Here is a 13,933-nt window from a genome sequence, read left to right on the forward strand (position 1 = left end):
AAGAGTGTACGCTATAGACAGTACCTATAGGCACTAACTAAAGCCCCTAAATCCTGACGCTCTTATTAGTCAACTCAAAACAGCGGTACGCAGAGTACCTTACGTTAAACTATCTGATACTAGTGCAGGGTATGTTAAACTTTCGGTCGCTATTTACAAGCGAGCCGACGATTAACAACCCTCCTCTAGAACACCCTAGCCCTACTATCTTAAACCTTACTTCCCCATCATTATATCTCTATAGAAGTCCTTAAAGAACCCTATCGCTTCGTAAATAGGCAATATAGCGCAAGCAAACAATGCGAAAAACTCCTCGAAGAACCCCTTCGAAAAAATATAATGGGTCAAGAACATCGGAATAGGAATAATAATAAGCATCAGTAAAGTCAAGACTGTGGAAGAGACCACGGCTACGCGCAGAGCGCCATTGAGTCTTTTGGGGTCCTCGAGGACGGCGGCGTCTTCGAGCGCTTCCTTTTCTTCGTCGATTATTGTGGGCAGGACTGATTTAGGGGCAGGGACCTGAGTTGGTGGATGGGTCGAAGACACGGATTGCTCGTGGTCGACTTTCTTTTCTTCAGAATCGGTGCCAGCCAGACTCTGGTCTTGACTATCGAGCGCGGCTGCCTCATCAACAGGAGATGTATTTACTGCGTTAAAAGAACGCGTAATCTCCCAGTCAAAATCATCCGGTTTGATATAAGAAATCACGACAGTAACGATCAAGCCTGTCAGCACACCCGCCATATTCCCTGCAAGCGTGGGATAAGACGCTCCGGTTGTGGCAACTGTCAACTCGCCATAGTACTGTTTAGCTTCCACAAGCCAAGCGATAAGTCCAGCCGCAAGACCACTCAGACACCCACAGATAGCTCCCCATTTGTTCTGTTTCTTCCATGTGACGGCGAAAGCGGCAGGGAAGACAGCACCACCGATGAGTAGTCCCATGACGAGGAAGAGCCACCCTAGATCGATGCCAATTGCATTCCAGATGCACGCAAACACAGCCATGACCACACCGAAGACACAGATCATGATATGGGCGATCCTGATGAGTTCTTCGGGTGTAGCGTGCGGTTTGATGTACATCTTGTAGACATCGAAAGTGAGAATTGAAGAGACGGCTATTAGTTCTGAAGAGGAGGAAGACGTGACTGCCATGAAGAGCGTGAGTAGCAGGGCAATTGCCCCGGGTTTGCCAAGTAAGGCGACAGCTGCGAAAGGTGCAGATAATCCCGAGGAAACTTGTGTCGAAGTCATGTTGTTGGGGTAAGTTGGGTAAGCGGGGTTATCTGTCAATGCCACGGCTGCAAGGCCAAGTGTTGTGGCGAAGCCGAAAGGGATGGCGAACCAGGCCATGCCGCCCATGATGTAGGCTCTTACAGCAGTCGTAGGCCGGCTGGCGATTGCGCGCTGCCAGTATCCTTGGTCGAGGAAGACAGTTCCCATTCCGGAGCAGAGTTGGATGACGCCGAAGATTAGGCCGTAGTTGGATTTCAAGGTTAAGTAGGAGCCGCCGATATTCCCGGCTACAGGACGCTTGATTGAGGCTTCCTTTAGCAATTCGAACATTGCTGATGGTGAGCCGATGAGAGCGTTGGACGTGTAGACTGAGAACATGAAGTAGAGGATTATTATCATTACGATGAAGGTGTGGGTATAATCGCCTAAACACAGTCAGTAACCAAGGAACACCAGATGGATGAAGGTATCGCCAACAGAGGAAGGTAGCACGTAGCCCTCCTAAGACGACATAGATGCAGACTCCGAAGGGAATTAGGAAGACGGCTGCGTAAACATTCATGCCCGTGAGAGCAGTCACGACCGCACTACCCCCCAGAAGCAGCTGACTCGCGACGAGAACGTTGGTGAGGAGCGCAAAGAAGATGAAGACAAGATGTGTCGTCTTGCCATAGCGGCGGTGGATAATCTCCAGGAAAGTGTGGCAACGAGGCGCATTTTGCTTGACTTTGCAAGCAAGAACTGCAAACATGAAGATCTGGACAACTGCTCCTGCAGCATCTGACTCTTGCTTTAGTTTGTACCTAGACAGAATGGCAAGCGGCTTTACTAACACTATTCGACAGTCAAAACAAGAACTAAATGATAGGAGTTTGACGGCAGCTTACCCAGAAGGGGCCCGAGATGCCATACTCGTAGGCCACTGTGCTACTCTGCAAGAGAGTTGCAGCCCATGTCCATGCTGAGACAATGCCCGCTGCGATCAAGCCGGACTTAATACTTCTACTGGCAGTGTTGAATTCTTCACTGCCCTTGGTCGAGTACTTGGTATATCGGTTCTGCACATTGTTAGCAATCAATGCCTCGGAGTGGTGGTAAGTACCTAGCACGAACCTGGATAAATGATATGCCTGCCATTACAAGCGCAAAGAAGAACTGCCAAAGGGTCAGTAATAAACTCTGTTTAACTAAGAAGAGCTTTCACGGTATCCCTCAGGTCAGAATAGACTTACTCCTATGCCAACGACGACCCCATAGCCTGCTCCTTCCGGGAGGACAGGCGCAATTTTACTTGTAGACATGATGAACGGATACGAAGAGTACTCCAGTTCAGAAGACTGCAAAAGTGCAAAAGATCACGACGAACTTCACTATAGGAATCTCGTTGTATAAGTAAAGTAATATGAGATATCTCCTCAGCTATCTGAAGATAAGGGCATGGCCTCCTGACGGACTTGGACCGCCGCATGGTTGTTGTTGGCGATAAGGATATCCAACTCCTTCATAGCGGCTACGTTGAGATGGGCCCCGCGAATAACAAATTGTCCTAGCAAAAGAAGATAACCAGGGATTGTCGTCAAACTGGAGATAAGGTTGATGGGGCGTGGAACCGCCAACACGTATGCGACAAATGATCAGCTATTATGCTTGCAAGAGTAACAGTAGCGTAAAGAACTGAGGGCTTCCATTACTCAAATAGACTATCCGCATATAGAGCAGATAAAGTAGAGGGGCTCCATAACCCTTTACGAAGAACTAATGCGCGCAGCTTCATAGATATAGGCGTCGGAGAATGCTTGAAACGGTGGGATGGAGATGCGCGCAGCTGACAACAGGCGATAAGGCAATATTGAAGTTGATCCTATCAAGATCCTAGCTATGGGCAGATATATGTACTATCAATTACTTGATTGAGCACGTCTGGCTACGATTAGCCATAGTAGTGAAGAGAGTGTAGATATAAGGCGTAAACGTAAGGTAAAAGGGCTTAGAGGATCTAGTACAGGCCAAGAATAAGGGGATAAAGTAGGTAAGGTAGTGTTAGGAAGGGGGGAAAAGGGTAATCGCGTAGTTAGCGCTCGACGATCATACAATTCTGCGCCTAACACCGAGAATGGACCCTACCCCAGAGTATTCCAAGCTTTGGAGAATGGAGGCCATGATGATTATGTTGGAGAGCTGATAAGGGTCACGTGGGGAATTGACATGGTTGGATATTTATATCATAGTGGCCCTGGAAGTGGAATCGTGAAAAGTCGTGGTCTTTAGGTGTCCAGAGAAGATTGACCTCAACTAATTCTTCGCAATGACTCTCTTCAGGCGTACTGCGATATCACTCGCTCGGGGCCCATATGCCAGACGCTCATACACTAATGCTGTTGCTGCCTCTAACTTCACAATCAATGGAGACAGGTTGTGGTAAGGAGCTCTTGTCCCTGTGGAAATCACAAAATGTAGCATGAACTAAAAACGGAATCAAGGAATGACATCCATGAAACCGCGAAATGGAGTGCGCCATCTCCAGGAGGCGTGACTCGACTTTGCGCAGATGAGAATGACAAGATGGTGAGAGACTGGTTCCGAGATCAAGTCCTTGCCTTGGGAGGAAATTACAAGGTATGTTGAGTGTTGATTGAATGGACATAGAGAATGACAAGGGCACAGGTGAATGCAACGGGAACTCAATTTGCGACATTCGATGGCGCAGACAACAGTATACCACCCATCGCAATGGGAAGTCATCTAGACACTGTTGCAACGGGTGGAATGTTTGACGGTGCTCTTGGAGTGCGTTTCTCTTTGCTCCTTCGAATGCCATTGTCACTAATGATCTCAGGTCATTGGTGCCCTTGAAGTTATGCGAAGCATGAAAGAACAAAATGTCAAAACTAATGCGCCTATTTGTTTGATCAACTGGAGTAAGTAAAAAGAGAAACGTGCCAATCTTAACTGGTCAGAGACTCGCTGGAGCCATTTGTTCATAAGGATGCCTCTCATCTATCACGGCCGCTGATTTCTTGTAGCAAACGAAGAGGGCGCACGATTTTTTCCGCTGCTCGGATCGTCTCTAGTCTACGCTGGCAAATCGACAGTCGAAGAGGCCCATGCATCTCTGTCCACTGACAACAGAGGTCTGACATTGGGCGGAGAGCTGGCCAAGATTGGGTATGTCGGTGATGGCCCAAATACCTTCGAAGAATTTCCAATCTCAGCCCATTTCGAGATACATGTCGAACAGCACACAGACCTTGAGAAGGCAGGGAAGCCTGTAGGCTGGGTGACCGGGTGGAATGGTGAGTTCACCAAGACCTGATCAATGAAACTTACTGATGCGACGGTGCTAGGCATGACATGGTACGAGGTAATCTTCCATGGTGACGATGGCCATGCCAACACAAAGTCAATGTGGGGTCGCAGAGACACGCTTGCTGCATCAGCGAAGCTGATCAGCGAAGCTGATCAGCGAGATTGAGAGCCTGGCATATGACTTTGGAGGTGACACGACAACCACCGGCTTACATAGTCATCCCTTTGGAAGTTGTAATATCCAATCGAGAACAAAGGTTGTTTTCTGCTTGATGCACGCCGAGAAAGAGGGACTAGAAAATATGGGTGATGAAATCGAGAAACGAATCAAGAGCATCGCAGGACAGCGGGGGCTGGACTATGATCTTGAACGAACAATTCATCTGCCTCCTGGTGATTTCGTGAGTTTTGTCTTGAGAGCGACTTTTCTAAGTCTGGATCGCTGACATTTGAGCAGTGGCCAGAAGCAGTTGATTGCGTAAAGCGAGCTTGCGGTGACAAAGGAATCGCATCGAAGACAAGGACAGGCCACGATTCGACTATGACAACAACGATAGTACCAACAGCGATGGTGTTTGCCAGAGCTAAAGATGGCATCAGTCACTCTGCAAAGGAATGGACAAGTAAAGAGGACTGTGCAGAAAGTGCCCTTGTACTTGGTAAGGCTGTTTTGGACTACGATATGATACTAAAGCAGAAGATGGCTTCATTGTGAGAGTAATTACTCGGATATTTGCACTTGCAAAAGGTAGTAAAACAGAATCTCGAGGCCTTTAAGGTAGAAAAATTTGTTCCTGATCGTGATGTCCTAAGTTTAATGTGAATAACGGGTTATCACACCTGGATCTTGACCTAAAGCAGATCTGCTTCTGTTGGGAAAGGTGACCAGGCTGCTTTATTGTAATAGAAGGCGAATTAACGTAAGGGATGAGGCCAAGGTGTGAAGCAGGTGAGCAATGGGTAAACGGGTGAACTGTTAGTCATGAATGATTACGGCCCTCTCGGAGCAGAACCCGCTTCCTTTTCCCTTTTATGTAAGCTAGTGATTAAACTTGACAGCTGTTAGAAATACTTTGCATTACTTGGGTACAATAAGTATTCACACCTCCAACCTACTATAACCCCTTTCAGCCCTTTGTTTTGATGCAGCTTTCTAAAGTCAGTAGTTAAAGCTTTTGCTAATAGCTAGTATATTGTGTTGCCCCCCTTTGCTTCTCTAACAGCCTCTACTCGTAAGGTTTTGTTATAGCTATACTATATAGGATCTCCTCTTCGATCTCATTTCTCTAATCCAGATACAGAGTCCTTTATTACAGCACCATAAACATCCTGATGAGAAGGAATATCTTGTCCGTTCAAAACCTCGGTCGATCGTCCATCCAGGGATGGCCCCTTAAAGGAGTTTCCCTTCCAGACATAGTATACCAACTCGAATATTATTCCAGCCCCTACAATAACGCAACTATGAAAGAAGATATGAGGTTAGATTGATTCAAACAAGTCAAGCGCTGTCATCCCAACCTTTGACAGGACAGGAGAACTTTACGAATGTTACTCACGTGTAATTCATATCTGAGGAGTGGACCGGCATGAAATATGGGATCTCAAGAAATATAATCAAGAAAACGATCCAACACATTGAGACGGCGTTGATTAACATGCCATATTTTCCCAAGTGGAACCAGCCAGGAACAAGCGTCTTTCGTTTGCGAAGCATGTTGATACCGACAGGAACAACATAACATAGATTAAAGAACACAAGATTGGCAGCCTACACAGAGGAGAGAGTATTAGTATTGTCTCCTGTTTTGCAAAGATGAAGAGAATTGGAAATAGGAGAGGAGCAAACGTACTATGAATGCATTGAAAGCTGTGTTTGCCCACATATAAAGTATACCTAGAATCGCCACGATGAACGCCGTGAAGACATGCGCACGAAGCGGTACGTGAAGACGAGAGTCAACAACTGAGAAGAACTCGCTGAAAGGAACACCATTATCACGTGCAAGCGCCCAGTAGATGCGCCCCTGAGCGAGCTGGCAATTCCAAACGGTGCAGAGATTAGAGGTCATGAGCAAGAATGTCAAACCGAATCCCCCAGCGTTGGATCCCGTGGCTTGCCGGAAGAGCTCTGCAATGGGTAAACCTGTTTTTGTTTCCAGTAATCCATTGAGGTCTTGGTAACTGAAGAAAATGGCCATCAAGAAGAACCATCCTGTACCAAGAGCGAATATGAGGGTGTACATGATGGCCTTCGGAACATTCTTTTCAGGTTGAGGAACTTCTTCGGATATATGTGTTGTACTATCAAGAACCGCAATTGCGAATGCGGGGTTGATGAGGCCTGAGATAAAGGCCATACCTGCTGTTGACCACCCGGTGGAATTTGTAAAGTTTCGGAACACTTCCTCTGCAGAACGATGACTTGGTGCCATAGCCAGAACAGTGATAGAACATATAAGGAATGAGGCTAAAAACCACCACATGCTGGCTTTATTAACCAATGGAAGAAACTTGTTCCCAAAGACAACCATGAGCAGAGTTGCTAGATTGATTAGTTCCAACAATAAAAACACGTTCCATCGCTCGAGCTCGTAATCTGGCTTGGCTAGGGAGACCAAAGCAATGATTTGAGTAGCAGAAGCGGTTGAGACTGCAGCGACGGAGGTGATGTATGCCAACACAGTGTTCCAGCCGGTGGTCCATGAGACCAATGGGGCCCATCGTGGAGGGGATAAGTAGGCTGCCCAATGATACATTCCTGTATGTCCTTATCAGTGTTGTTCTGCCACGGCATTAGTCCACACCGTCGAGCCTACAGACCTCCAGTAGTAGGATACGAAGAAGCCAGTTCAGCAATAGTGGCTCCAACAAAGCACTGTCCCAGGAAGACCAGGATAAACCCATATATGACACCGCATGGTCCTCCCGCATAGATTCCGCCATTAAGAGCACTTCCGAGGCCAGCCCAAGTGGCAGTCAGAGTGACACCAAATGATATGATGCTCCATTGACTAAAATTGCGTTGTAATTCTTGCTTGTATCCGAGTTGAGCAAGGTGATAGGTATCAATATTAGTGACTTCTGTTGGTGTCTCGACCGCAATCGCAGAGACTTCTGATTCTCCCATATTTAAATGGCGCTGGTTTCAAAATGAAGAGGGGGAAAAGGGATTAGACATAACACAGACATACGTCTAACGTCTTACACAAATTGAGCATTTTGGAACAAAAGAGACCTCTTATAGCATCTGAGCCAGATAAGGATTGAAATGAGCTGTGAGGGATGGCGAAAAGACCACTGTATCATCTCCAGAGTCCAGATGGCTTTTCTTATCTCTTCACGAAGATTCCTGGCATGCTGCCAAGATACTGTCGGAGGGCCGAGATACTGTCGGAGGGGCCAAGTTTGCAAGGCTGGCATTGCTCCCCACTCTCCAATACTTGGAATGAGTCGAAATCAATCCACGCCGGGTAGAAGAATATCTTGTATAGCCTCTAAGGTGGGCAGATATGCCATCAGGGTGGGTGGTACGGACGGGTTAGAAGTGGGCGAAGAGACGTATCCAAGTTATCGGAGACTTCTCCGCGTTCTTGGAACGAGAGGATATAGATAGATATAGCAACTCTCACGAGCATCCCTTATCAGAAACAACGCATCTAGTAAGGCGTAGTATTCGGACGTTACATCGTAGCCAACGTCCCACTTTGCAACCCTATCTTCAATTGGGCATAGGCCATAAGGTTTAAACGTCAGGGCTTGCCAAGGACCGCTGATCTGACCATTAGATCTCCGGCACTTAATGGTGGGGGCGGGTTATGAACCGCTGCAGGTAAAGTGGTCCACTCGGTTACAGTACACAGGAGCAAGAAAGCGTTGATAAGGCTTACTGTATCAATTGTTCCTGTCTGGATCGTACTTAGCTTTCACGTACCTAGAGTATATTATAACAAGAAATAACCGCTTCAACAACTGACACGCTGGTCATTCAAATCCCAGATCTATCCGCTTTCACCGTTTTCTTTCGAGGCAGTAAAACAAATCATCGATAGTAATCATGTCGACCACAACACTTAAGACTCGTTTCGGCGAGATAGAGGTTGCCAAAGATATTGTGCAAGGAGACTTCGACACCATCCCCGTCATTGACCTGGCAAACATGAAACACCCAGATCTCGCAGAGAGAAAGAAGGTTGCCTCTGAGATCTACAACGCTTGCGCCCGTGTTGGCTTCTTCTATATCAAGGTAAGATCTCACACGTCCAATCATCCAAACCATACAATCAGCCAACAATCCAACAGAACCATGGAATTTCCGAGGAGTCAGTCACGAAGATCCATGATGCAGCTCACAAGTACTTTGCTCTTCCACTTGAGAAGAAGATGGAGAGCTTCATGGGCCAATCAAAGGTTTGAAACCCAAAGACGCTGTGTTTCGAGAGCGTAACCGCTGATCTTACTGGGCCCCACTAGAATTTCCGGGGCTACACACCTCTTCTCGGGGGACACCAGAGCACGGATCTGGAAGAGAACCCTTCTGGTAACTTGTCTGAAGCATTCGACATTGGTTATGAGCTTGCGGGGGATCGACAAGCTAAGATTGACGATGTTCTCCCTTCCGATGACGCGGGTTTGTATGGCTCCAACATCTGGCCAAGAGATGAAGTTCTTCCAGGTTTCAAGGCTACTTTCTTGGACTACTATGGTCAGATACTCGACCTTGGACGTGACCTTTTGAGGGTCTTTGCTTTGGCCCTTGCTCTGCCAGAGGATCACTTTGACGGCGTTGTGAAACACCCAGGATCTCTTTCGCGACTTATGTTCTACCCACCCCAGAAAGTTGGCATGGATGAGCATGAAGGAATCACTCCTCACACGGTAAACTAATCACAGACCTTACCAACGAGAAGTCAACTAATAGTGTCCTTACAGGACTATGAATGCTTCACAATTCTCTCTCAAGATGAAGTTCCTGCTCTTCAGGTCCTCAACGCAAACAACCAGTGGATCATGGCGAAACCGATGAAGAATCATTTTGTGGTCAACATTGGTGATTTCTTCAGCTTCTGGTATGTGGAATCTTCTGTGAATCCTCAACGGGCCGCGACCGGGACTACTGTGACAGCAAAAGGAGAAGTTGCCCAATAGTATCAGTGCAAATACTAACTGACCCATTGCAGGACAAATGGCATCTTCAAGAGTACGATCCACCGCGCTACAAACCTAACAGGACAACAACGCTACTCTGTACCCTTCTTCTTCGGCGTCGACTACAACGCTACAGTCTCCGTCCTTGAGAGCTGTATCTCAGAGGGTAATCCCGCGAAATATCCTGGCCCTGTCAAGGCAGGCGACGTAGGTCTATCCCTCCTGAGGCATGTGTATTCAAACGTGCCATGAGCTGACATTCCAATGTAGTATGTGAGAAAGCAGCTTTCAACAACCTATGTTGTTCATGGAGAAGAGGCTCCCGACCACGAAAAGGGTCAGTCGCTTGTGGTTAACCCTACTCAAGCCTAGTAGAATGAGTATCTGTATCCACTGGGAATTTTGCAATTTGACAGCGGTCTAACGCATTATATAAAAATTCAAATCTGAAGTCTTGCCAAAGATTTTAATCAACTGGTAAAAGAATCATCCTGGCTGTGAGTTCCCATTTTCACTATAGTCATCTGCTACTATAAGCCGTAGAGCCATCGGACGTAGGCCCCACTTGGGCCATATTCCGGAAGATTGTCGCATGAAAATCGTGGTCAAGAGATTACTGATGATGATTTGAATGTCGGCACAGTCTCTTCTGCATTTCCGGAGGCCTGACTCGATGGTATCCGTTATGTTATCCTTGCCTTCTTTTTCTTCTTCTTTTTTTGAATTGAAACCTCCGTCACAGCAAGTCATTACTGTCTGATTCAGACCATGACTAGAAAAGACAGCCGTTTGCACAGCCTTGAGTCCTTGACCCGGATGACGACGCACTCAAAGGATATATGTTATCTTAGTGAAAGAGTAAGCAGTTCTTGAACTTAGTTAAATGGCTTTTTTCTCTAGGAAGCTGTCGCTATTCGGGAAATTTTGCCGCTTGGAACGTACCTATGTATAACAGTATAAGGAAAAGGGCAGCGATAGAGAGTCAGTAAAAGATGCCTAGGTATCGTTCAAGATTCAACATCCCGGAACACCAAGTATCATTGTGAGTTGAGTAAACAGGGTTTGCAATACCACGCTCAGAAGCTCTACCAGAGCATGCATAAAATAGACAAAGACAAAGACAAAGGGGGTTCTAGTGCCTGTAGACCTACTAAATCCAAGCCTACTTACTTATGTAGAAGGATAAACTGAAGCATATTAAGAAGTAGAGGCATTTGCAAACAATGATAGTACTCTCTGACACATATAGCACCATAGAAGCGAATAACCCTTAAGAGTGACAAGTAAAGATGGTACGAGCCTTAACTCCGCCTATATCTATAGCTTCACACCTAGGTACTTGCGATAAATAAACATACACGTGACTACAGTAAGACGCAAAGCAAACCTCAGAACCAACACAACACCGCGAATAATGCGCACCTGACTTTCGACACCAAGACGCCTTTGGCGACACTTGTGTTTGATACACGCCGGTAATTGCGACGATGTTATTCCCAGAGGAAGAGGCGCCGCTGCTTAAGAAATGGATCGTGAAGAGGCTCGAAAATACGTATGTGCAACCCAAAGAGCTCCTCACACTTCAAGGAGCTCTGTTACTGATGGACCATCTGTTATAGCTCTGACGCAGATGCCGATGTCCTTGCAGACTATGTCCTTGCGCTTCTGCGCCATGATGGCGATACAAATACCGTCCGAGCCTTGTGCGAGGCCGAGATACCTGATTTTCTGAAAGAAGACTCTACAGTTTTCGTCCAAGATGTTTTCGACGCGATTCACTACAAAACCTACCTACCAGGCGCTGCACCGCCTCCTCCGAGGCCCTCGATTCCATTTGCGCCGCCGTTGGGACCATCTGCCCTCCCGTATGGCGGCCCAGGTATGGTAGGCGCTCCTTTGGGGCCTCAGAACGGTTCGAGGAAGAGGTCATATAACGATCGAGGCGATGGAGACCCTCAAGATAGGGGATATCAACCTGGAGGAGATTTGAATGGGAGATTCTATAAGCAACCGCGAAGAAGCGGAAATATGGGAGGACCAATGGGTCGCGGGAATTTCGAGAACTTCAGCAATGGTAGAGGAGGGTTTCAAGGTCGACCACCTGCTGCGAATCAACAAGCCGCTCCTCCGCAAGGTTTCATGCCTAGGATGCCGACCCCGCCTCCTGGGATGCCTCCTATTGATCCGAATAACCCGATGGCTGCCATACTCGCCATGCAAGCAATGGGCTTCCCAGTCCCCGGTTTACCCTCTTTTCCACAAGCGAATTCATCTGCAAATCGGGGACCCGCACCAGCAATGAAACAGAAGAAACAGAGATGCCGAGATTACGACTTGAAGGGGTTCTGTGCTAGGGGAAATACTTGCATGTATGAGCATGGACAGGACTCGATATATGTTCCACCTGGCAGTGCAGGCGATGAATATGATCCGAGCAATTCAAGCCTAATGACCGGAATTGAAAGCAGCAATGGGACTCCTGCAGGAGCGTTCAACCACTTCAGAGGCAATGACAGGGGAAGGGGACGTGGTGGGCCTAGAGGTGATCGAGGAGGACAATTCAATAACCCCAACCGGCGGGGAGGCCGCGCGGAGTTTTCCTCTGATAGGCCGAATTTTGACAAGAGCAAGACAACTATTGTGGTTGAAAATATTCCAGAAGAACGGTTTTCAGAGGATGAAGTGCGCGCATTCTTCTCGGAGTTTGGTGACATAGTCGAAGTTTCAATGCGACCCTACAAGAGACTGGCTATTGTCAAATTCAGTGACTGGAATGCCGCAAAAGCTGCGTACAGCTCTCCAAAAGTCATCTTTGATAACAGGTTCGTCAAGGTATACTGGTATACTGATCAAGAATCGCTTCCGCAGCCACCAGCAGTTCCTACAACAAAAGGATCGAATGGGGAAAACGGAAATGGCACACCCATTCCAACCGCCGGGAGAACAACATCAGAGCCCCAGATTGATATAGAGGAGTTTACTCGAAAGCAGCAAGAAGTCCAGAAAGCCCATGAAGAGAAGATGAAAAAGAAGCAAGAAATGGAAGCTGCACGAAAAGAGCTAGAGAAGAGACAGGAAGAACTCTTGAGGAGTCAGGCTGAGGAAAAGAGGAAGCTGATGGAAAAGATAGCCGCCAAGAGCGGAAAGTCAGCTAGTCCTGCCGGCCCAGAGAGCGGTACACCAGCCGCATCTGATGCCAAATCGAGTGCGCAAACCGAGGCTCTGAAAGCACAATTAGCTGCCCTGGAGGCTGAAGCACAGTCCTTGGGTATCGATACATCTCTCACCGACGATTCATGGAGTGGTCGTGGTCGAGGCCGAGGACGGGGCGGTTACAGAGGAAGGGGCGCCTTCGTTCCTAGAGGCTATCGTGGAGGCTATCGTGGTCGTGGTGGAGCTACTTTTGGAGCAGGGCCTTCTACGTACAAGCTTGACAACCGGACCAAGAAGGTGGGCTTAACCGGCATCGACTTCTCAGACCCAGAGAAGGATGAGAGCCTCAGACAGTACCTCTTGGTAAGTTTTAAAAGCTTTACCCCATTCTCTCGAAGCTCACACTAACTTTCTCTAGGGTATCGGCGAGTATACCGATATCGAAGTAACCCCAACCCGCACCTCCATCACCTTCAAGGACCGCTTCACTGCCGAGAAATTCATGTACGGTACCACCGGCGGCGAGATCCCCTCCGTAGGCAAGGTTGAGCTCGCTTGGATCCAAACACCTCTCCCGCCCGTGACCCTCCCTCCCAAGACGACGCCCAAGGCCGAGAACGCTGAGGATACAGCCATGGATGAAGGCGATGCTATGGCTCACGCTTCGAGCCCGGTACGCGCCGCACAGGGTCACGAACAGCAGGAGAATATCGATTACGATGTAGCTGATGACAATGAGTGGGGAGTTCAATGAAAAAGACAGCCAATAGAGAATTGAGGGGTTGGACTTTCAGGATCGCGGGTTTGGTGAAAAAGGGAACAGGACTTAAAAAATTTGTTGGAGCTCGTTGTACCAGTACTGTAGGCTAGGTAGGCTATTTGGCAGTGTGTCACGATATTTGATGAGTAATTGAGCCTTTCCTGTGAGTGCCATTGTCTCGACTATGATATGGATCCAGATAGTGCGGGAATTGAGCGGGTAGGTTCTGTCGTAGGTGTTTTGCTTGCCCTGTAATCTCTCCCCAGTGGTATCATACACCTAGAGACGAATTTGTTACTGCGACATACAGAAGAATAGATGGGC

General features: G+C 47.6%; 5 protein-coding genes across 5 annotated transcripts; 3 read left to right on the top strand and 2 right to left on the bottom strand.

Moving 5' to 3' along the window:
* Positions 1-216: 216 nt before the first annotated feature.
* Positions 217-2,543, bottom strand: M430DRAFT_134300 (hypothetical protein; the record flags this gene model as incomplete). Its single annotated transcript, XM_024862342.1, has 6 exons — positions 217-555; positions 652-1,667; positions 1,720-2,026; positions 2,130-2,300; positions 2,356-2,397; positions 2,475-2,543. 6 exons carry the CDS (start codon positions 2,541-2,543, stop codon positions 217-219), a joined length of 1,944 nt encoding a protein of 647 aa, XP_024724258.1.
* A 1,004-nt stretch (positions 2,544-3,547) lies between these two features.
* M430DRAFT_64184 (hypothetical protein) lies at positions 3,548-5,263 on the top strand (the record flags this gene model as incomplete). Its single annotated transcript, XM_024869093.1, has 8 exons — positions 3,548-3,660; positions 3,723-3,858; positions 3,907-4,029; positions 4,079-4,160; positions 4,266-4,535; positions 4,587-4,652; positions 4,693-4,949; positions 5,006-5,263. The coding sequence occupies 8 exons, from the start codon at positions 3,548-3,550 to the stop codon at positions 5,261-5,263; spliced, it is 1,305 nt and encodes a 434-aa protein (XP_024724259.1).
* A 389-nt stretch (positions 5,264-5,652) lies between these two features.
* M430DRAFT_115560 (hypothetical protein) lies at positions 5,653-8,035 on the bottom strand. The gene is made up of 4 exons (XM_024861596.1): positions 7,372-8,035; positions 6,402-7,309; positions 6,108-6,319; positions 5,653-6,010 (listed from the first exon to the last, which is right to left on the bottom strand). Exons 1-4 carry the CDS (start codon positions 7,676-7,678, stop codon positions 5,827-5,829), a joined length of 1,611 nt encoding a protein of 536 aa, XP_024724260.1. The 5' UTR covers positions 7,679-8,035; the 3' UTR covers positions 5,653-5,826.
* A 434-nt stretch (positions 8,036-8,469) lies between these two features.
* M430DRAFT_134306 (hypothetical protein) lies at positions 8,470-10,068 on the top strand (the record flags this gene model as incomplete). Its single annotated transcript, XM_024862343.1, has 6 exons — positions 8,470-8,794; positions 8,851-8,958; positions 9,022-9,426; positions 9,481-9,617; positions 9,729-9,903; positions 9,967-10,068. Exons 1-6 carry the CDS (start codon positions 8,606-8,608, stop codon positions 10,066-10,068), a joined length of 1,116 nt encoding a protein of 371 aa, XP_024724261.1. The 5' UTR covers positions 8,470-8,605.
* Positions 10,069-11,102: 1,034 nt separating this feature from the next.
* Positions 11,103-13,672, top strand: M430DRAFT_115567 (hypothetical protein). The gene is made up of 3 exons (XM_024861597.1): positions 11,103-11,248; positions 11,316-13,212; positions 13,268-13,672. Exons 1-3 carry the CDS (start codon positions 11,184-11,186, stop codon positions 13,601-13,603), a joined length of 2,298 nt encoding a protein of 765 aa, XP_024724262.1. The 5' UTR covers positions 11,103-11,183; the 3' UTR covers positions 13,604-13,672.
* Positions 13,673-13,933: the final 261 nt, after the last annotated feature.

Source organism: Amorphotheca resinae (genome assembly GCF_003019875.1).
Source record: "Amorphotheca resinae ATCC 22711 unplaced genomic scaffold M430scaffold_2, whole genome shotgun sequence".
In the NCBI taxonomy this organism is placed as follows: Eukaryota; Fungi; Ascomycota; class Leotiomycetes; order Helotiales; family Amorphothecaceae; genus Amorphotheca; species Amorphotheca resinae.

What these genes read in the sequence shown, in the direction of transcription:
- M430DRAFT_115560 (XM_024861596.1), bottom strand. Translation starts at nt 7,678, where the DNA reads ATGGGAGAATCAGAAGTCTCTGCGATTGCGGTCGAGACACCAACAGAA. An exon ending in TTCGTATCCTACTACTGGAG is followed by an intron (nt 7,310 to 7,371) that starts GTCTGTAGGCTC and finishes AAGGACATACAG; the next exon opens with GAATGTATCATTGGGCAGCC. An exon ending in TCCTCAGATATGAATTACAC is followed by an intron (nt 6,011 to 6,107) that starts GTGAGTAACATT and finishes CTTCTTTCATAG; the next exon opens with TTGCGTTATTGTAGGGGCTG.
- M430DRAFT_115567 (XM_024861597.1), top strand. Translation starts at nt 11,184, where the DNA reads ATGTTATTCCCAGAGGAAGAGGCGCCGCTGCTTAAGAAATGGATCGTG. An exon ending in GTGAAGAGGCTCGAAAATAC is followed by an intron (nt 11,249 to 11,315) that starts GTATGTGCAACC and finishes CATCTGTTATAG; the next exon opens with CTCTGACGCAGATGCCGATG. An exon ending in GCCTCAGACAGTACCTCTTG is followed by an intron (nt 13,213 to 13,267) that starts GTAAGTTTTAAA and finishes AACTTTCTCTAG; the next exon opens with GGTATCGGCGAGTATACCGA.